This window comes from Schistocerca serialis, chromosome 7 (genome assembly GCF_023864345.2).
Source record: "Schistocerca serialis cubense isolate TAMUIC-IGC-003099 chromosome 7, iqSchSeri2.2, whole genome shotgun sequence".
Taxonomy (NCBI): Eukaryota; Metazoa; Arthropoda; class Insecta; order Orthoptera; family Acrididae; genus Schistocerca; species Schistocerca serialis.
Window position 1 is genome coordinate 544,153,611 of NC_064644.1, and position 23,092 is coordinate 544,176,702.

A 23,092-nucleotide genomic window follows, 5' to 3' on the forward strand; every position below is an offset into this window, starting at 1 on the left:
TCTCCCGTCACCTCCCCCCCCCCTCCCCCCCCGCCCTGTTCCCCACCCACCCCCAAATGTGGGCATTCTCTGTCTCATTCTATTCTCTCTCTCTCTCTCTCTCTCTCTCTCTCTCTCTCTCTCTCTCTCTCTCCAATTTTCCACCCCTCTCACCTTAATCACATCCCTTTCTCCCTCTCCGTCTCTATCTTCCTCTCTTTTCCCTCTCACTCTTCCCCACCTCCTTCTTTCCAAATCTCTTATTTGCTCTGTCCCCTCAGAACTCCTTTCATCTTGTTGTGTAGCTGTCTTTCTGCTCCTGCCTCATTCTGTCCCACTACTCCCTCCTTTCCTTGGGCTTCATCCTCCCCATGTCCATCAGCCCAAGGCAACTGCTCTAAGTAAATGATAATCAGTAATCAGTGTCACTGTGGTAGTTTGTGTTTGGCTGTCTGTATGCTCATGTGTATGAGTGTGTGTTCTTTCTACAAGAAAAAGAGCCAGAGTTCAAAAGCTAGTGAACAGTTTTCTGTTATGCGTGTCTATGCACCACACATCGGGCTGCTATAGGTGAGTGGTTGCCTTTCCCTTGTTTTATGCTTTCTTCTGTAATACCACATTACAAAATCTTCTATTCCTGCCTTGTCTATGTTGTGGGTTGGCAGGAGAGCCAACACCGGTATGAGAGGAAGCCGAAAGGCACGCGTTTTAGCTCACGCAGGCTGGCGTGAGGTCTGGAACAGGACAAGGATATTAGACTTTAGCAAAACAGGACCTAGCTGTTGGAATACTTAACTTTAATCCGTAAATTGTGAACGTCACTCTTGACGGTACATGTTTTACAGTATCAATAATAACTGGTAATGGCGCCTTGCTAGGTCGTGGCAAATGACATAGCTGAAGGCTATGCTAACTATCGTCTCGGCAAATGAGAGCGTATTTTGTCAGTGAACCATCGCTAGCAAAGTTGGTTGTACAACTGGGGCGAGTGCTAGGAAGTCTCTCTAGACCTCGGTCTACAATCACTGATAGTGGCGACACATGGGTCCGACGTATACTAACGGACCGTGGCCGATTTAAAGGCTACCACCTAGCAAGTGTGGTGTCTGGTGGTGACACCACAGTCTAAACTGTTTATCATTCATATTCTCTTCTGTACAAGGCTACACTCCAGATAAACTTCTTTGGAAAGACTTCTTAACACTAACATTTATAAATACCTTGTTAAGAAATTTCTTTTTTTCAGAAGAGCTTTTCTTGTTATTATCAAATTTCTTTCTAATTAGGCCATTATCTGTTATTTTGTTACCCAAGTAACAAAATCCATGTATTACTTGTAATGTCTCATTTATTAATCTCCTTCCCTCAGCATTGCCTGATTTTATTCCTTTTGTTGGGTTCATGTTAATAGCCTCTTTCTGAAACACTATCAATTTCATTCAGTTTATCTTCCAATGCCCTGGCCTTCTCTGACAGAATTACAATATCATCAGTGAACCTAAATTTTTTTATTTCTTCTCGCTGAACTTTGACTTCCTTTCCAGAGTTCTCCTTTGTTTCCTTTACTGTTTGCACAATATACAGATTGAATAACACTGAGGATAGGTAACAATCCTATCTCTCTCCTTCAATCCTATCTCTCTCCTTCTTAATGCTTCTCTTTCATGTTGTTCAAATCTTATAACTGCAGTGTGGTTTTTGTTCAAGTTGTTAATAGTATGTTACCCCTGTATTTATCCCAGCCACATTTAGAATTTCAATGTGTGTATTTCACTAAATCTACCAAAAATGTAGATTTGACTTTTTTCACATTGACTTCTGAGATAAATCATAGGGGCAGTATTACTTTGTATGTTCCTGCATTTCTTGGGTACCCAAACTGATCCTCCCCAGGGTCACCTGTCTTTCCATGTTTCTGTAAATAATTTGTGTCACTGTTTTGCAGCTAAGATTTATTTCACATATTGTTTGGTAATGTGGACTATTTTTGGCTTTGTATGTTCTCCTAAGGATCTCAAAAATTCTGAGCAAATATGGTAGACACCAGCTGCTTTGTTTTGTCTTAGGTCTTTCAGTGCTGTGTCAAATTTTAATCAGAATATTAGTATCCCACCTCATCTTCCTTTACTTCCTCTTTCATTTCCATAATATAGTTTTCAAATTTATTTCCTTTTCTTTTTTTTTAGTGGCCCTTCTATATATTCCTCCCACCTTTAAACACTCCCTTTTTTTGTTGAGTGCTGAGTTTCCATGTGAGCTGCTTCTCTCTTGTTCAAAGTTCTTTTTTGTTTTCCCGTACTCATGCATGTTTAAGCACCTTTGAATGTCTCCTCTTGCAATTCCTGCTTCACCACTGTGCACTTTCTGTCAGTCTGATTTTTTTAGACGTCTGTATTCCCTTTTTTCTGCTTCATTTGGTACAATTTTTATGTTGTCACCTTTCATCAGTTTAGTTCAATATCTCATTTACTATCTAAACATTTCTGTGGATCTATCCATTCATCTTCTATTATATTCCTCCCATTGTTGTCAGCTGTTCCCTATCACCCTCTTTGAAACTCCCACAACCAATGCTTCATTTTAATTTATCCTGGTCGCAGACCTTTAATTTCATACCTTCCTACAATTTCTTATGTTTTGTACAGTTTGTAACCAATAATTTCTGGCCATAGTCGACATCTGCCCCAGGAAATGTTTTACTGTTTAAAATCTGGTTTTTCATTATAAAACCTGTCTGAAAGCTGCTGGTCTCTCTTAGGTATCTTCTTATACAACCTTCTTGCCTGAATCTGAAACCAGATACTTGCAGTGACCTGTGCAAAATTCTACCAGACAGCTTCCCCTTTCATTTCTTTTACCCAGCGTATGTTCTCCTATTATTTTTCCTCCTCTCCTTTTCTTACTATTGAATTCCAGTCCGCCATCACAATTAACCTTCATCTTTCTTAACCATGTGCATAATTTATTTTACCTCATCCTACATTCTTTTAATCTCTTCATCATTTGAGACGGTAATAGGTACATAAACTTGTACTACTGTGGTGGGTGTTGATTTTGTGTATATCTGAGCTACAATAACGTGTTCATTTTGCTGTTCATAGTAACTCACCCATGTTTTTATTATCTTAATCATCACTAGTCCTACTCCTGAATTACATCTATTTATTTGGTATTGCTAACCCTGCAATCACCAACCCAGAAGTCCTGTCTTTCTGTATACACTTCACCAGTTCTCACTATATGTAACATCAACCCAATCATTTCTCTTTTTAAATTCTCGGACCTACTTACCAGATTAAGTGATGTAACATTCCACACTTTGACCCTTAGAATTCCAGATTTGTCATTCCTGATAAAAACAGCCTTCAGAGTAGTGCCTGCAGTGATACCTGAATGGGGAACTATTTTACTTCCGGAATGTTTTGCCCATGATGATGCATGATCGTATAGTGGCATATAATGTTCACAAGAAATATAACACCTAAAATTTCCCTTTGCTTTCAGCTGTTTGCAGTACTGACATAGTGTGACTGTATCCATTAATGTTATAAGGCCAGATCAGTCATATTGCTGTTGCGACTACTGGAAGGGCTGCTGCATGTTTTCACAGATACCCTCCAATGTGGTTGCCTCTATTAGTACAGCTCTCTTTATCACTGAGTAACATCCCACCATGGCAGGGTCCATGGGGAGGGGGACAGTGATGTTTACTTTACTCAAAGTGAAGTGTATTTCACAAGGAACATTAGTAGTACCGAAGTATGATGTGTCTTTCAATGGTTGTGTCCTGCCTGCAACTGTTAGTTTTACTTTATGTGTTGAACCTTTGTACATTTTTGACCTTTGGCCATTTTTAAGTTGAGTGATGCTAGCATTAGGTTTGGGAAAGGAAGTGGGGAAAATGCTTTAAGCTGATCCATTAAATTCCAGGTATGCAGACACAGGAACTTAATTTCTTGAACTGGTATTTTGTCCTTATATCCTTTGACTGTCTTCAGAGTACATCAACAGACTGAAGTGGCAGTACTCACATCCATCATTCTAAGTCAGAGGGGCATGCCACTGTGCATACAGCCACAGATACAGTAGAGCCAAACATGTTGCTCTGTACCAAAGAACTTAGTGTGCACTGAATCTGTGCTTATACACACAATCCATGATGGGATATTGATGCATCAGTAGGAATGCACTGTAGTAACATCTTTGTGAGGTTTCTCTCTCTCTCTCTTTTTCTCTTTTTCCCCTCGAAGCTGAAACCTTCCATCAGTTAAGTCCTTCTTCCACACCCAAAATTGTAAAGTCAATGACAGAATTCAAGTTTATACAGCATAGAGTTGCCAGTGTCAATACAGTACTCTGCCACAGTCAATTTATTGGACTGTAAGAGCCAGGTGTATCTTTGGTCTTCAGTATGTCTCCACATATCGCACATGTATGTAAGGCCACACCTGCAGAGGATCTTGTAAATCCTAAATTTGTGGAGCATCAAGTCATCTTTGAAGGAATCCTAAAGTGCTGCTGTCTTCAGTAGAGGCTGTGCTCACCCAAACTCAACAATATACAATGTTCTATGCTGCCAAATAACATTTCTGGTTCTTGTATGCATGTGGCCCCATGTGCAGTGATGGGTCCTTTGACTTTAAGTGATGGGTATTAGTACTGTAGGTTCAGCCTGTTGGCTCACTTGGAAGATGTGGCTAAAATATCAGTTTAATAAGTGGAGTTTCTGTGGCTGCAGACCTGAAATCTAAAGAAGCAGTCAACACACAGTGAAAACATGGAAAACATGAAGATGCTCTAAGCTGTAAATTAATATAAATTTTTATAATTATGGATCTACATACTCTGTCTCAATTATATGACTTATCATTCAGAAACAATGCAACTAGATGAGTCTCTTGTAAATAAATCAGCAATATAAATTCACTCATAAATGAGATAATAAAAGTCATTTTCTGATATGACAATAATGAAGTACAAGAACATAACATAAAAGCAACCTCGACTGCACCAATTCATTTACAGATGTTTATCAATCACTAACAATATATATGTCATTATTGTGTGTTTTTTGTCAGCAAACAGCTTGTAGTATTTAAATTAAACTGTATTACTATGTTTACCTATTGCTCTGTACTGTTACAGGTCTCAGTTGTCAGGATGCAAAACTGCAATGATAGGCAGTGTCTGTAGAAGAGATTCACTAATTTTTAAATCATCTGCCAACACATCAGAAAGTGAAAGCTATTCTGACAGTGTAGACGACTCCAAACCTGTTAATTTCTCTGTAACTGTTCAAGATAATAAGACAGTTGATGAAGCTCTATCCTTGGTTGATGATTTCTCTGACACAAAATTTAGCTTAAACCAAAAATGTATACTTCCAGAAGGTTACTGTTCTGGAGAAGAAGAGGAAGGCGAAGACCAACATTTTGGGTATAGTGATGCCAAAAAGTTTAAAGGTAAGTGCTGAAATGTCAAATCTTCAAAAATCAAATGATCTCTCGTAATGTCGTATTAATTTAACAACCCCAACAAAAACTTTGATGTTCACAGAATCTGTTCTTTCTTGTCCTTATGACTTATCAATTGTAATTCTTCTACCTCACCAGTATACTTGTTAAACAGATTTACTGTAGTCTTGTTGTCACAGATAGACCTACATTATTAGCTGTGCATCTATGCTATGCATCTATTAATATGCCATGTTGTACTATTTGCAAGTGGCATGGTCAGATTTACTTGCTTCATTTTGTTGACCTCTTCTGTTGCTAAGGGCGTGTTTACATGCACTTCTCATATATCAGTGTGCTGCAGATGTATGCTGCAGATGTGTGCTGCAGAAGTATTAACATGTGTCACTGTACTTATGTCAGTATTTCACAGTAGCTGATCAAAGTCTGGGCTCCATTATTGGAGAGTTGTGTGTTTTTTTGCTGTTGTGATCTAGTCTTGCTACTTTCAACTTTACTTTATTTTTGACTTTCACCAGGATTGGCATCAGAAAGTATTTATTATATCCTGACCTTTTTTTCCCTCTGTGCAGAAAATATTACATTGCACTTGAACAGAGGAAGAACGTCTGGAGGTGCTTGCTCAGTTTGACAATGAAATGACTTCTTTCGTCTTGATAACAGTGACAACTTCTGTACACACTTTTGAAGTGACATTCCTCATGTGTACATTGACTGGTATAACACCACTCCACTGTTTCTATATGCGATATATAGTTAATTGTTTATTATAATCCCAAGATGCTGGAAGTGGTACTGAAACACTTAGAAATATAGCATTCTTTAGCAACACATTAAATTAGAAAAATTTATCTTCACCCATTTCCATGTACATTTAATGACTCAGCATCAGATTACATATGTCACTGAGGTTAGGAGTTAATCAGTCTGTCATTTGTCATGATCTAACCAGATGAATAACATTAAGCAGCATAGTGATAGTTTATCGTTAATGCTGTATGCAGACTAATCTTCTATGATATTTTCATCTTATGTTAATGTATATCTTGACCTGTTCCACATAACTTATGATTCTTCTTTTTAATGGGTTCTACCAAACACAGTGAGTGAATAAATGAAATTTGTAGCAGATGAAATCAGTCAGTATTGTTTTTTTGTTTTTACACCAAACCATTAAAACTCTACTACAGGAGATAGTTTATATAAGATCACGGTCTTCTTCTCCCCCCCCCCCCCTTTCTTGTGCCTTTGTCTCACATTGATGCAGGGTCAGGAAGGCTATGAATAGATTTAGCATGGAATTTTTTGTTACCACCACATTAATCCACCACGATGAAAAATTTGTACCCTGTCTGCCTGTACGTAGCCATATTTATGTGAAAGTGAGCAAAAGTTTTCGAAATGCGTCTGAATCATTTACCTGAAGCCTATTCGTTCCTACCCCAGTGTGTCCTACCTGGTCTGCAGTGATTCGTTGAGTGGTTTACAGGCCATTGATCAGTGTTACCCACACCATCCTCTGGTAGCAACTGTCCAGGAGTCAGTTTATGCCCTTGAACGATCTGGTCGTTCAGTGGTCTACGTATGGACCCCGGGGCATGTTGGAATCCCGGATAATGAGCTTGTTGGCAGGCTGGCCAAACAGGCCACTCAGAAGCCGCTTCTGGAGATTGGTGTACCCAAACGTGACCTCTGATCAGTGTTACACCGCAAAGTTCTCAGGATTTGGGATGCTGAATGGTGCAGCTTAGTTACACCCAATAAACTCTGCACCATCAAGGGGTGCACAAATGAGTGGGATTCTTCCCTGCGGGCTTCTCGCAGGGACTCTGTGGTCCTCTGCTGCCTTCGCATCGGCCACACTTGGCTGACGCATGGTTATCTTCTCCGGCGTGAGGACCCACCATGTTGTCGCTGCGGTTCCTGTTTGACAGTGGTCCATATTTTGGTGGACTGTCCACTTCTAGCTGCTCTGAGACAGAATTTTAATTTCTCCGACTCACTTCCTTCGATTTTAGGAGACGATGCCTCCATGGCTAACTTGGTTTTACGTTTTCTCCATGATGCTGGTTGTTATTCTTTGGTTTAAGTTTTAGTTCCTGTCCTTTGTCCCCTTGTGCTTTCTACCCTAGTACTTTAGGGTAGAGATTTTAATGTGTTGCAGAATGGCTGGCCTGTCCTTTTTATCCTCATGATCGGCCAGCCCAGGACATCTGCTCTTCTTTTTTAAGCTCTTCTACCTGTTTCTTGCGTGCCTATGCTTTTCGTCTTCTGTTGTCGCTTTTTTCATCCATCTAGAATTCCTGTGGTGTGTACTGTTTGTTTTCCATTTTATCCCATGTACTTAGTTCAATGGAACAAGGGACCGATGACCACGTAGTTTGGTCCCTTTAAACATCAAACCAACCAACTTGAAGCTAACTGCCTAAAAAACCACATCAGGGCTGACCAGCACTCTGACCCTCATTGTTAATCTGCCTGGTGGATTCAGTCCCCTCCTGGAAGAAGTTCTTTTACACAATACAGCATACTGCAGTAATTTTCGCCTTTATCAGAAGCTCTGCTTTATAATTTAGCAGTAAATGTAACAACTCACCAAATGAGGCATTGACAGACACATAAACAAGGCTGAAAACTTTACAAGCTTTTGAATGAATGCTTTACTGAGTTAGAGCACGGGCGCACACACACGCGCACACACACACACACACACACACACACACACACACACACACACACACACACATGAATGCATGTACACACCTGTACACCTACATTGTGCTAGCCCCTAATTTTGGTTTCTGTGTCAAACATGACTTTCTGGATACTAACTTTTGTGCCAATGACAGTTTTTAAATATGAACAGCATTTCCGTGGGCTTAGTGAGGCTTCACAGAAATCATTGACTGCTTCACATATATTGTTTTTGACTGCCAAACATGTTTGGTTTAGCATCTCTGTACACCTACTTTTGTTAACACAGTATCTTATAGAGATGGGTGCATACAGGCAGTCAAAATACAGATAATTAGAATCAAGCCCGAAAACATCCAAGTTCAACAAATAGCCAGGCCGAAATTTCTGATAAAATCAAAGATAACACAGAAGGGGCAGATCATCTGCTGGCCCCTATGAAGACCCAGATAGTGCAGGCCCTGGGTCTAGGATATAGGGGCACTGGCTGCAGATGATACCAATGCCCCTCGTGGACCAGATACAAGTTCACCTGCTGTGTGGTGGAGGAGTAGATGTTGTGCCACCATGATGTTTCTTTCTATAGTGCTGTGCTTTGTTTTACACCTTCTTTTCAATAGTCACTGTCTCTTTAGAAGTTTCTTTACAGAGACTGTATATTGTGGAGCCTGTCTCTTATCATGAACTGTTCTATCATCCATCCAGTGTATGATCAGCTACTCATCTAAGCTTGAGGCAGTTCTTAACATGTTCCCGCCCAAAGTTAAATGTTTAAAGAGTTCCTCATTGAGATATGATGTGATGTATCTTTATAGAGTTTACTGAACATGTAAGTCTTTCTACTTGTTTTAGTTGTAATTTGTACTTCAGTAATCATTGTTGCTGCTTCTGCCTTATCATCACTGATACAAGTTTCAATGTGGACGTCCTCAAAGAGGTCAGATTTATTTTTTGCCATTAGATCTAGAATATTTACAAAGTGATGTGGAAAAGACTGACAACAATACAGCAGAGAACATCAAGGCACGACAACATATAGTTGCATGTTTGCAGATGACCCTCTATGATGTTACTTAGATCAGTCAAACCATGCATGAGACAGTGAAATGGCACAGCCAGCACCTTTCCATATTCTAGACCTATGTGCTTTTATCACTAATATTCTCTGCAGGACTGCTGTGAAAATCAGAATTTCATCTGCCCTACAAAAAGCTTCTAAAACTTATTTCCCATAAAATAGAGGAAGGTAATCTGATCCTCAATGATTTACTATGAGGCATTTTCAAATGTTATGATGTAAGAATTACTCCAAGAAAAGTGTTCTCATAAGGTGTACAAAATCCTGAAATCCCATTCCTCTAATAAAGGTTTATTGCTGCTACCTTAGAACTTCTCAACCCCCTCCCCTTACTGGAACACCTCTACCTTCTACCTGCTGCGTGAAATACAGAAAGACAGCTGTCTTGGTCATTCACTATGGATTTCAGAGTTACAACTGAACATATGTCAACTTTACTAGATCAGTACGTTCAAAATATCGTCAAGAGCATGCCATCGTGTATAATAGACACAAACCCCTTCCTAGAGCACGTCAAATCCATTCCTTTTTTGCCTCACTCTACACCAACATCCCACATACACACAGCTATTGAGCACTGCCCTTCCCAATGCTCACATGAAAGTATCATAAAATCCTTGTTCAGTAGCACACTGAACAACTTTATCCCCACCCATTACTTTTTCACAATTGAGGGCCAAACCTACAAACACTTCAGGGAACCAGAGTGTTGTCATCCTTTGCCCAACTTTTCCTGTGTTGTATCAAAGAGGAATTTCTCAATTCCCAGTGGGTGTGCTCTCTGGCTTGGTACAGAGTCATTGACAATATCTTTGTGGTCAGGGCTCATAGTGAAGAAGAGCTCCTTCATTTAATGCAGCATTTCATCTCCTTGTTCCAATTTAAATTCATCTATTTCTTCTCCAAATTCAAAACCACTTTCCTGGATACTGACCTGAATCTTATTGTGGCTCATATTCTACTCTAATCAACAAGCAATAGGATTTCAGCATCTGCTACCCATTTCATTTCAAATGGCACCAAATCCCCCAACACCTATACTACTAACTTCTCTCAGGCTTTCGTCTCCTTGCAACTACCCGACTGACATTGTCTACAAATATATCTCCCAAGCTGTCTCATCCACTATACATCTGACCACCTTAGTTCCCTGTTCTAATAGTGTCAGAAGCACACTCCTTATCACCCAGTACCACATAGGCCTTGAATGCTTCAGTGGACTACTCTGACAGATTTTTTACTTTCTGCAGTGAAGTCCTATAATGAGATCACCCCTCCCAGATATGAGACAACTGCTGCAAAATCAGCAACGGAAAATCATTATGCAAACTAACACATACTTGCTGCCTTACCTTCATTACACCAGAACAGAGTAGACAACAGTCCTTTAAATGTGAGGTTTGTGTGTGTGTGTGTGTGTGTGTGTGTGTGTGTGTGTGTGTGTGTTTTCTGCCTTCTTTCCTTCCATCTTTTGGAAAGTAGATACATCCCAAGAATAAGTACCCTCCTTCCACTTAAATTTACCTGCTTACTGCCCTCTCAGTCACCCTATACAATCTCTGAAGACAGTTTTTTTTGTATTTGATTAAAAAGAAGATCAGCTGGTTACAGGCCATCACAAAATAAGGAGAACCCAGACAAGAATTGGGAGTTAAAAATATAAATGAATAATTTAAAGAATGTAGAAATAAATGGAGAAACCTGTCATGGAAATGGAAGAAAATAAAATGCCAGAATAATGATTAACTGCTGACCTGTAGGTAAAATATCATTAGGTGAACTGAAAACCAGACAGAGAGACAAGAAAAGCAGTTAAGCAGTAGCAATATATAATAAGAGGATAACAGGCGAAGAACTGACATTTGATGAAAGAAGAAGTTGTTGATCTGTGTTGTCTGCTATACTTATATTTTCTGAAGCAGAAAATAAAATTCGGAAGTTGACCTATATTAATCTTCATGGTTTGTAGGTATTTGGTGCCTGACACTTTCCTAACACAATGAGTGGATGTATGTACTTAGTCTTAAGTCTGTTTAATAAACGGTGATTTATACAACTCTGTGGTTATCAGTTTCACCTTCACAATAGGTCATCCTCAGAATTACTTTGCCCAGATCTTTGATGCTTCCAGTTTAATGTTTTCCCCCATTATTTGCCAGCATCATATTACAAATTCAGTCATATTATTCTTCTTTTCATTCCTATGTATAATTTTGTTAGAATTCTTTATGTATGCTCAAAGTCACAGTCTGTCCTCAATAAAATGACCTCTTTTTTTTCTTCATAACATAAAAATTCTAGTTTAATATGTATTTTACAGCTCAGAGATGCATTCATTATTTAAAAAGCAGTGATGGAAAGAGAAATGAGACTGAAAGATTGAGCCCAGGCTCCACTGATACAGGGAAGCTCAGCCCTAAAGCAAAGGCCAAGAAAAAACGACATAAGTAAGTTAGCCTTTTTATTGGTGGCAATTCTGTATAAAGTGTTTTAAAACAATAATTATGACAGAGTTACAAACACTTCTCACTAACAGAAGAAACAACAACCTGTCTGACTGCAGTCTACAGATAACTACATTATGTGGCTAATTTCTTTCCTGCTTTGCTTGTATTTGTTCATACTTCTTCATTGTGTGTTAAATATACAAACAGCAATAAGATTGCATGGAAAAGTGGCATAATGGCATTTTAACAGTAACTGCAAAACTTGTGTGAAGTCAACATGAAATGGAACTTTGCTAAACAATATCAAGCTTTTCTTGGTGTGATGCAGACAGTATGAAACATTTTATTGATAAGCATCTAAGTACCTGGCCTTGTCTGGATATGTATTTATTCCAGTTCCATTAGCCCATCTCATCCTATTTCCTTCTCTCTGTCCACCTCCTCCCCCCGCTCCCCTCTCTGTCCACTTCCTCCACCCATTGCTGTCTATCTTCCTCTGTCCTTCTCTCTGTCTGTTTGCTACTCCCTCCATCTCTCTGTCCATCTGCTCATCCCCAGAATCTGTCTCTCTGCTACCACCTTTTCAGTCCATCTGCTCCTTCCCCCTCCTTCTATCTCGTCCATGCCCCTCTTGAATCCATCTCCTCCTGGCCCTCAGTCTCCTCCTCACTCCCTTTATCTTCTCTTTTCCCTCTGTCTATCTCCTCCTTCCATTCTCTGTCCATTTTCTTCCCCCCCCCCCCCCCTCTCTCTCTCTATGTCCACCTCCTCCACCCTTCACTGTCTTATTTCCTTCTGTCCTTCTCTCTGTCCATCTGCTACTAACTCCACCTATTTGCCCATCTGCTCCTCCTCACTCTCTTTGTCTATCTGCTACCATCTACTCCATCCATCTCCTACTTCCCCTCTCTGGCCATTTGCTCCTCCACACTCTCTGTGCTCATCAGCTCCTGCCCCCTCTGCCCATCTACTTTCACCCCCTCTTTTCATCTCCTTCACACTCCTCTTGAGTCCATATCCTGGTGCCTCTCTATTTCCTCCTTGCTCTCTGTATCTCCTCCTCTGCCTCTCTATTTCCTCCTCACTCTCTGTATCTCCTCCTCCTCCTTCAGTCTGTCCATCACCTCCTCTTTCCTTCCTCTGGCCACCTGGCCCCCCAGCCCCCACCTCTCTCTGTTTATCTGCTCCTCTTCTCTTTCTCTGTGCATTTCCCCCTCCCCCTCCCTGCACCCATTTCCTCTTCCCTCATATCAGAGTTCATATCCTCCTTCCCCTTCTCTGCCTGTCCAGCTCTTCCTCCCCCATAGTCTGTATTTCTTTCCAAATAGTAATTGAATATGTGTATCATGTTTGGTAAAAATTGGTCCAGGGATTCAGGAGGATATTTTTACCTGCGGCATTACTAGGTTATGTGTATGTCACATGTGTCACTCGTATTTGCACACATATTTGTCCTGTATCTGTAACGAATATTGTCATGCTGTTTCGATTTCATGCAGTTTAATCTCTGTGATGTCATATCTGCTGAGCAGTATGTCATACAATGACATAAATTTGAAGGTGCATTGAGTGGCATATTTTTATACTGAGTGGGAAGTTTGTTGCTAATAGAGTTAGTAGTAAAGACGAAATAAATTGAAACATCATGTGTGATGTGGCAGCCTTTCACATATTTCAGTGTTTATGACATCCTATATCCTGAACTATGGGTCGTACAGTGATATATTTTTGTAGGTATGTGGATACTTTGTGTGAATTTTGCTGTGAATAGAGATTTACCAAAGAAGAAATAAATTTATACATGATGCGCGATGTAGCTATTTTCCATGCACCTCACTGTTTATCATGTCGTACCTTATGAACTCCAGGATGACAATTATTAAACTATATGAAATAAAATCATCATAACTTCTGAACAGTTTGCATTAGGATGCTCAGACAGCACGGTTGGCTGCGGGGCATGATGGGAATTAGTATGTGCATGCACACAGGTCTTGTTGTTGGCATTTGCACATGAAAAATGTCATGGTATAGCGTGTCTGAGCATATAATGCTTGTGAAGGCCTTCTATGCAAGCAGTAACAGCCCAACTGTGGGTCAAAGGAAGTTTGCGACCGAGTTCAAGCTGAAGACAACCGGTCCAAGTGTGGTAATAATTAAGAATTTGATTGACATGTATGTGAGAACGGGTAGTGTTTGTGATGATAGTGTTGGAAATGTCGGTCATACAAAAATGGTGAAAATGCCTGAATACATCAAGAAGACATGCACTGTGTTTCAAATCAGCCCCAGGAAACTGATCAGATGAGCTGCACAGCAGTTGGGAATCCACCATGAGACACTGTGACAAATTGCTGTTGAAGACCTGCATCTCTGCCCATACAATATTCAAACCTATTAGCCATTAAACCCAAGGGCCATGGAACAGTGGTTGTATTTTGCCAATACTATTGTCCATAGAATTGATGAACAGGAGTTTGATATGAATATGGTTTGGTTTAGGGACGAAGCCCACTTTCACTTGAATGGGTTCATCAATAAGCAAAATTGGTGCATTTGGGGTACTGAGAATGCACTTTTCACGATCGAGAAGTCTCGTCACCCTCAGCGGGTGATTGTGTGGTTTGCAATGTCCAGTCACAGAATAACCAGTGCAATATTCCTTGATGACTTTGTGACTACTGAACAGTATGTGAAGGTTTAGGAAGATGATTTCAGCCCCCTTATCCAAAGTGACCCTGATATCAACAAGATGTGGTTCATGCAGTATGCAGGAGAGAGTTTGATGTCCTGGAGGAGCACTTTGGGGACCACATTCTGGCTCTGGGATACCCAGAGGCCACTGGCATGGGCCTTGATTGGCCACCATATTCTCCATATCTGAGCACATGATTCCTTTTTGTGGGACTGTATTAAAGACAAGGTGTACAGCAGTAACCCCAAAACCATTGCTGAGCTGAAAACAGCCATTCAGGTGGTCATCGACAGCATCGATGTTCCAACAGTTCAGCGGATCATGCAGAATTTCGCTATTGATTTGCACCAAATCATCGCCAATGATGGCAGGCATATTGAATATGTCATAACCTAAATCCAAATATCTGTAGTGATGTTTACATGTTGAATGAAGTGTGTGCATGCTGTACTTTGTAACTAATTTATGTTTTTTTTTTTCTTTTTTTCTTTCCCCCCCCCCCCCCCCCCCCCATATAGTTCAATAATTGTCACCTTGTATGTGTTATACAATGATATAATTTTGTAGGTACATTCAGCAGCGTATGTGGATACGATATACGAAACATGTTGCAAATAGAGCCAGTAGTACAGACATAATAAATGTAAATGTTGTGCATGATGTGGCAGTTTGTCACATATCTCAGTATTTATGACCTCATATCTCCTGAATTATATGTTGTACAAAAATATAATTTTGCAAATGCATTTAGTGGTATATGTGTATATGTCTGCATAATGTGTTGTGAATACAACTGTAGTAATGAAATAACAAACTAAAATGTAATGACTGATGCTGCAGTTTTACTGCATAAATAGCAAAAATACATTGAGCCATAAACTTTTTCTTTTCATCATTTTGTGGGGGTTGTCAGTGAGTAAAGTTTTTGTCAGGGTTTTAAATTATGTGTAAAGTTTGTTGCAAGGCACTGAGTGCTCTCATTCTCAAATACTGGATGACTAAACTTGCGAATTCATGCACCATGAACTACACTACTTTTTCACCCCCACCCATGCCCATTTCATAGGTACCTGGTTCTTACCCCCACAGTGAATCTCTCCACACAGTAAGTGATATGTGTACCAGGTCTGGTTGAAATAGGTTGAGGGGGTTAGGAGGAGATGTGGAACATATATACATAGGAGGGTGATATGAAAAGTTCTCAGCCTGGTAGTGGAAATGACAATTTTATGGTCTTAAAGAAGGTTTTATTTTTCAACATAATCTCCTCTAGTATCAGTACACTTGATCCTGCAGTGTTTCAATGCCATAAGCCCCACTGTAGTGTTCTTCTGGAAGTGCTGCAAAGTACCCATCTACAGCCGCAAGTTTCTTGATTGGATGAAAGGCGCAGACCAGTGAGGAATTTCTTCAGTTTTGAGAATAGGTGGAAGTCTGAGAAAGCCAAATCTGGGGGTAGGGTGGTTTTTCCACCACTTCATAGTTCATATGCCTCAGTTTCCTCATTGCCAAGACACTTTTGTGGGTATGTGCCTTATCCTAATGAACGCATGTGTCCAGCTTTTGTTAGAAGTTCAGTGTAGTATTCTCCAGTTATGGTTCTACCTTCTGCAAGACAGGCAGTAAACAAAATTACTTTCGCATGTCAAAACACTGATGCATGATCTTCCTACCATTTGCACCATGGTTGCCTTCTTTGGAGCTCAAGAACCAGCTTCTATCCACTGCATAGACTGCTGTTTGGATTTGGGTGTGTAGTAGTGAATCTAGGTCTCAGCTATTATTGCGTATCGATGCAAAAAGTAACTTCTGGTTTTCTTAAAATGCACCAAGCACTGTTTGGAAAGTGTCACGGTAATGTGTTTGTGATCACAGTGAGCATTTGCGGCACCCATCTTGCACAAAGGCTTCTCATGTTCAATTCCTGGTGCAAAAAGTGACCAACACATTCCTTTGATATCCCTAGAGCATTAGCACTTTCATGCATCTTTATACGCTGATCTTCCAGAATTGCATCATGCGCTTTGTCGATTTCCAGTGTGCTTGCGCTTTTTGTATGTCCTTCACATGGCTCATATTCACTTTCATGGCCACATTTGATCTCTGTTGCCTATTTTTTCATGGTGGAAATTGAAGATGAAGAGCTGTTATACATATTTACAAACAGCAGATGAATTTTGGTCATTGTTAAACCTTCTTTTATGAAGAATTTAATCACTGATTGATACTAGATTTTTTTCCATTTTCAATACCATGGTCACCATAACTGCTGCAAATGGCTGCTTACAGTCAACTGCTGTGTGAAATGACTTGCAATTTTACGTGGCATCTACTAACATGTGTACTAATGTAAGGGGAAATACCATGCGAGTAGTGCTGCAATCTCTTTGTGGTACCAAGAACTTTTCAGACAACCCTTATCCATGTGTACATATATACATACATAACTACATTTATATGTGCATCCATTTTTGTAATGTGTATGGATTTCTGAAGAAAAAAATTGGCCAATAAGACTATGTGTAACGCATCTGATCTATGTGAAAAATCTTCCATTGTTCAAGTGGGGTGCTGTTTCCATCAAATGAGACTAAAACAAGACTGAATTACAGAGCTGGATAACACTAGCAGCAAATCATTAGATGCTAAGAAGAATCACACAATACAATTTATTTAGCCTTTCAGTGCTTGTTTTTAGTGTCTTTCTCAGAATTTTGGGTAAAGATTGTCAATTGATGCGGATTGGAAGCAGCATTGAGGCCTACAGAATGTCTGCATAACTGCCTTCAGTACAGATAGAAAGCTGATTGAGCGATTTCTTAATAACTTTTCTTTCGTAAATCACTCCAATTATTCTGAGGGTTCAGCCACATTATACATCCCTTCTGTGAGCTGAACAAGGAGCAGTCATTTCCAGCTGTAAAGTAACTACTCAGTAAATGTTGAAACTGTGGAAGATAATTTTACCTTTGGGGATGAAGGAGTTGGGGCAGTTGTGGGAATAATACTTTGACTATATAATTCTAAACCTTAATTCAAACAATGGAAAGTCCAGGTTGGAATATCAACAATATTATGAAAAGGTTGGCACTTTGAGTTACAGACAGGCACAGGGAAAAGACTGTTACACATGAAGCTTTTGGCCAAAATCTTATTTGGGAAGGGAAAGAAAAAAAACACAGACATTCACACAAGCAAGCACCTCTCATGGGCACTGGACTGATATTCCAGCCTGTCTGCAACTCAGCATGTCATCTTTATAGTGAGTAGCAGCCTACCCTTTTCATAATTTGATGATAAACCTTGATTCAGTAAGATGACAAGTGATTATACTAAAGTAAACACTTTGTAATGATAATAGCAGAGGATCTGTTCATTTAGTCTCAAACTGTATTTCTTTCAATTCAATAGTCTCCGTAATTTGTTTATTTTATTGATTACCTATGAGTTACATATTCCTTCTCTTGTTCATTCTCTTTACCTCATGGGAAAGGAGGGTTCAATTTCAGAAATATGAGATTCAGAGTCTGTCTGTGTATGCTCATGTAAGACAAATTAATTTTTTGTATACCTCATATGTTTAACTTTTTAGTAGCAAGAATTTCCTTGGGCCTTTCACATTTAGATGTAATGGTGATATGTATTAAAAATGATTGATTAGTGCAATTTCTGCTGTTCTTGTCATTTATCCAAAAATTTTCTAACTTTAATGAAAACTATCACAGATAGTAATGCATTGTATTTGTATAGGGCACTCACAATTTGCACATCTACTTGCAAGTATGAAGTAGTTCGTCGAGTCGCAAGAAAGTTTGGCATGAGAGATGTTTCGGAGAATGAACCATGGAATGTATATTGGACTGATTTGTCAGTATCCATTGAAAGAGCAAAGGATATGAAGAGATTCCAGGTTTCATGTGATAGCTGTCAACATATCAGCATTAACTGAAGATATTGGAGACGTTCTGTACATCTCTCCTTTCTTTTCTTTTCAGAAGATTAATCATTTTCCTGGAATGTCTGAAATTTGCCGTAAGGATCTGCTTGCTCGTAATCTTAACAGAATGTTAAAAATTTTTCCAAAAGATTACAACTTCTTTCCCAAAACTTGGAGTCTTCCTGCGGAGTAAGTTAAAAAATAATAACAGAATCAATTTAGCTATATAGAAATTTGTTCCATGATCATAGATCACTACCAAAATCAAGTTTACTGTTACTTCTAAGCAACAATTTGTACCAAAGGAGTGCTTCATATTTCCATTTAGAAAATAGAAAAAGGCTGGTTTAATTTTTATACCAAATTTGAATTATAGGACTGCATTTTAATATCTAAAACTATGTTTTGCATGTTGGAATATTGTTAATTATAGCTAATTGAAGAAAATGACATTTTTACAGAATACTGCAGTCAATGAAAAAGTTGTAAAGCTTAGATGTTGAAGATGATCTGTAACATTGTTTCCATACTATAATTTTACTTGTAACACAGTTTAAGTTGTAACCAATGAGCTCAGCAGTTTGGTCCCATAGGAACTTATCACCTACCACAGTTTGAGTTGCACTAAAATGACAAATTTTGTAGCCAGTTTTGACGATCTTGTTGTCCGACAATTGGCTGCTTGAAAAATATTGTACATGACTTCTTTATCAAGCTAAATCAGGTGTTTTGTGTTGTCTCTTATCAGACTCGGTGGGAAGCACCTGCACCTGTAGCTGTACAGCTGCTAACACAGTGTTGTCAAGACATGGAATATGATTTTTCTCAAATAGGTGATAGTGTGATAACAAATTGATCAAAACTGATTACGACATTTCCTCACAGATTTGAACATACGATTAAAAGTTCTGTAACCAAATTAAAACTGATTGTTGTAACGTGGTTTGGCAATGTGGACAGTGAGGTTTGACATACAGATACCAGCTGAACAACATTCAGTGCAGACAAAGAATCCCGTGAAAAGTGTTTTGGGTTTACAAGTGTATTGTAATCTCTTTATGTGGTCATGGCAACTTTCACATAACCTGATATGGAAAAAAATGAAATAAATTGCTATAGCTAGAGCAGTAGACATTAAAAGATATAAATATCAACTAACTGAGTTTTCACAGCTATTAATACTTTGTTCAGGATTTGAAGAAAAGTCACACTTGAAGCATAATGGACAAGACACCATCTTGTATTATCTCTCAGGATATTTTTTTGTTACTCTGATTATTAATGAGTTTGTATGTTGAAGTTAAGTGTTTTAACTTAATTTATGATGTAGTTCACAAGTCTAAACAGAAGGTCCAGGTAAGCTAGCAGCTCCTGTGAGCAAATGTTAATCGTCCTCAGCTGTGTACGAAGCGGACCTGAATATTAAAGCTGAAAGCTCTCATAGCACAGGTGTGAAATATTGTTGACTGTAACATACTTGTCTGCAGCATCCAGCATTCCTATTGAGCCTATACCGTCACCATGAAAATTCGATGACAGATTAACATAATAAGTAGCCAATATAATTTGATTTGAATCACAACAGTGATCTTTCATTTGACTCCTTTCTCTTGATAATTCCTTTCCGGTCAATAAACATATGTTTCAACAGACTTTTTATGCCATATCAACATGTTCTACATAACTTTTTTTGTACTGGATAGATACAAGGACAAAACCCCGCAATTCTATACATGGATATCTCACAATACTCTGTACCAAAAAATGCTCTTGACAATTCCTTTTCCATTCAATAGACATATATTTCAACAGACTTTTTATATGGTGTCAACATGTTCTACACACTTTTTTTGTACTGGATAGATACAAAGACAAAACACCACAGTTCCATATGTGGATATCCCACAACACTCTGTACCAAAGAATAATCAGTGCATGTGACACATATTACATTTACAATATGATGCACATAAAACCAGTGGTAAGCCAATAGCGCACTGCCAGTGTACATAACTATCACTATTAATGTAATTGGAAAATTAATTTAATGTAATTGGATAAAAAATTTACCCACTAAGTGGCAGAAAGAGAACCCACACATAAAGATATTAAAGTTTATGAGCTTTCAGAGCCAGTGGCTATTTCTTCTAGCAGAAGCATTGAAGGGGAAGGAAGGGGGTGAAGGTAAAGGACTGTTGAGGTTTACTGCAGTAAAGTTGCCCAGAATCCCAGGACAGGAGAGACTTACCAGACGAGATGAGAATGCAAGACTGATTGTTGGGACTGCACCGGATGAGATTTGAAAACCTGAGAGCTTAAAGGTGGAAGCTAGGGTAATGCACAAGACAGAGATTACTGTGAAAACATCGTGCATGAGTTAATAAGAGTGGAAAGCTAACTGCATTGTATGTGATAGAGGTGGAAGAGGGTGGCAAAAAATAGACAGGTCGGAAAATGAAAGAGATAAAAAGCTATACGGGAGTGAAGAAAGGAATAGTTACTGTGAAGAAATGAAGAGCCTAACAGAATTAGCATAAATTAAGACCAGGTGGTAATGAGAACCGGGGTCATGTCATAGCATCAGTGCCCATATGCAGAATTCAAAGAAACTCGTGTCTGGGGAAAGAATCCTGATGGCACATGTGGTGAAACAGGCTCTGAGGTCATGTTGTAGAGAATTTTATTTCGCCCATCAAACCTAGAACAGCTTTTCATCGGCCCCCTGCCACCCCCCCCCCCCACCCCCCCACGCCCACCCCCGCCACCCCCATTCACTGCAATATACTAGTGAGACCCATGCTCCTTCTGCATCTATTTCCCTAACCTGTGACTCCTACTCCTGTGACCACCCCTCTCCCACCTCTTGTCACATACAATGCACTTAGGTTTCCACTCTTATTAACTCATGCACGAGGTTTTGGCAGTAATCTCTGTCTTGCTTATTTCCTATCTTCCAACTTTAAGATGTCACGTTTTCAAATCTCGTCTAGTGCAGTCCCCAGCAATCATTCTTGCACTCTTAACTCATCCGGTAAGTCTCCCCTGCCCTGGGATTCTGTGTGACTTTTCTGAACTCTACCCCTTTTCTTAAACCTCACCAGTCCCATTCCTTCACCCCTCTTACTTCCGTTGCAAACCTTCTGCCAGAAGAAGGAGTCACTGGCTCTTAAAGCTTGCAAACTTTGATACTTTTAACCATGTGTTCTCCTGCTGCCGCTTGGTGGCTAGGCTTTTTATCTATTCAGTTAAATTATATTATCATAAACTGATTATTTTTGTTGATACCACTTTTAATGGTTTGATATAGACACACTGAACTGTCAGATTAGACAAGAAAAGGCATTGCTATAGTGTAATGAAAAACACGCTGAAGACATAATACTCCCTTTCTCAGAAATGTTCCAGGACAGGTTTGTTTTAAAAAGGGAAAGTTGCAGTTACCAAGTATTGATCCCAGCTCCTATTGAAGTAGCCCCTTGGCTATCTATACACAGTTGCCAATGTTTCTGGAGATCTTGGAAGCAAGCAAGGAATTTTCAACTGTGATGCTTGTAAGCTCATTTGTCACAGCCTGCTGGGTGTCTGTGATATCTTGATGAAGCTTTCCTTTGAGTCACCTTTTGACTCCCAGAAATAAGAAAAATCACAAGATGAGAGATAGGGTAAATTGGACGTATATGGGATGGCAATAACTGAATGTTTGGCCAGATACTCAGTAATAGATAAAGCAATATGGGATCTTGTATAGTCATGCAGTAAGAAACAGTCCTGAGAATGCTACAAATGAAGGTAGTGATATCAAATTACTTGTCACAAACGTTTCGAGACTTCGATGTAAAGAGTTTGGTTCACTGTTTAACCTGGATGAACATACTCATACCTTTGGCATCAAAGAATGAAATCAACATTGTTTTTGTTCTCAAAGGTTGTCATTTGACTTTTTTCATGGCTGTTGATCCATGACTGCCATTCAGCCCTTTGACTCTTCATGTGAGGATCATACTGGTGGCATCAACTTTCATCCCCAGCAGTAATATTTGTCAGAAATGTGGGATCATGTCTGGTCCTACCGGTAGTTAAGCAGAAATTCTTAGTCTTTCCTCTTTCCTTTTGCCTGTTAGTGCGTGGAGGATGAGTTTTGCATTAAATTTATGTTTCCATAAATCTTCACATAAAATCTTGTGACACACATCCCAATTTAAATTTAATTCTTCTGATATTGCACGCAAAGTTACATGACGATCTTTGCGAAATAACTGCCTTACACCTTCCATGTTTGCATTGCTATGAGCTGTGGACAGGTGACCAACTCTGACATCATCTTGCACTGAATTTCTGCCTTCACGGAACTTTTTGTGCCACTTGAAAACCTGACTTCTTGAAAGTGCCTCACCTGGATATGGTTCCTTAATCAATGTCAGTATTTCACTAGAGCTTTTCCTGAGCTTAACACAGAACTTTAAATGCTCACTTGTTCCTCACAATCAATTTTCCTTTGCTTTTTTCTTCACAACTACTGAAAACCAGTCATTAGTTGAGCTTCTCATAGAATAGCACCATTGTACAAAATACAAAATCCTCTGGAGAACATAGAAGCTCCAGGGCCTTCAGTTGAGGTGAAATTGTCAATTTGTCTTACTTTTAGAAACTCTCTGTACTTGGTAATATGCTAATTTTAATTTTCTCAATTTTAATAACCTGCTTAGCAACATGCTGTTTGGGTTCTTGGCGCTTTAGTTATGGTGACATAATGGAAGTTGATTGTAAAGTATGAAAACAAGATGTACT

The 23,092-nt window shown here is 39.3% G+C and overlaps 1 protein-coding gene across 1 annotated transcript in view; it reads left to right on the top strand.

Moving 5' to 3' along the window:
* LOC126413236 (tubulin polyglutamylase ttll6-like) overlaps positions 1-23,092 on the top strand; it is a 323,601-nt gene that overhangs the window by 43,113 nt on the left and 257,396 nt on the right. The window contains exons 2-5 of the mRNA XM_050083135.1: positions 5,125-5,441; positions 11,546-11,672; positions 18,118-18,277; positions 18,363-18,493. Of these exons, the coding sequence (XP_049939092.1) occupies positions 5,125-5,441; positions 11,546-11,672; positions 18,118-18,277; positions 18,363-18,493 (735 nt within the window). The remainder of the gene's footprint in view (positions 1-5,124; positions 5,442-11,545; positions 11,673-18,117; positions 18,278-18,362; positions 18,494-23,092) is intronic.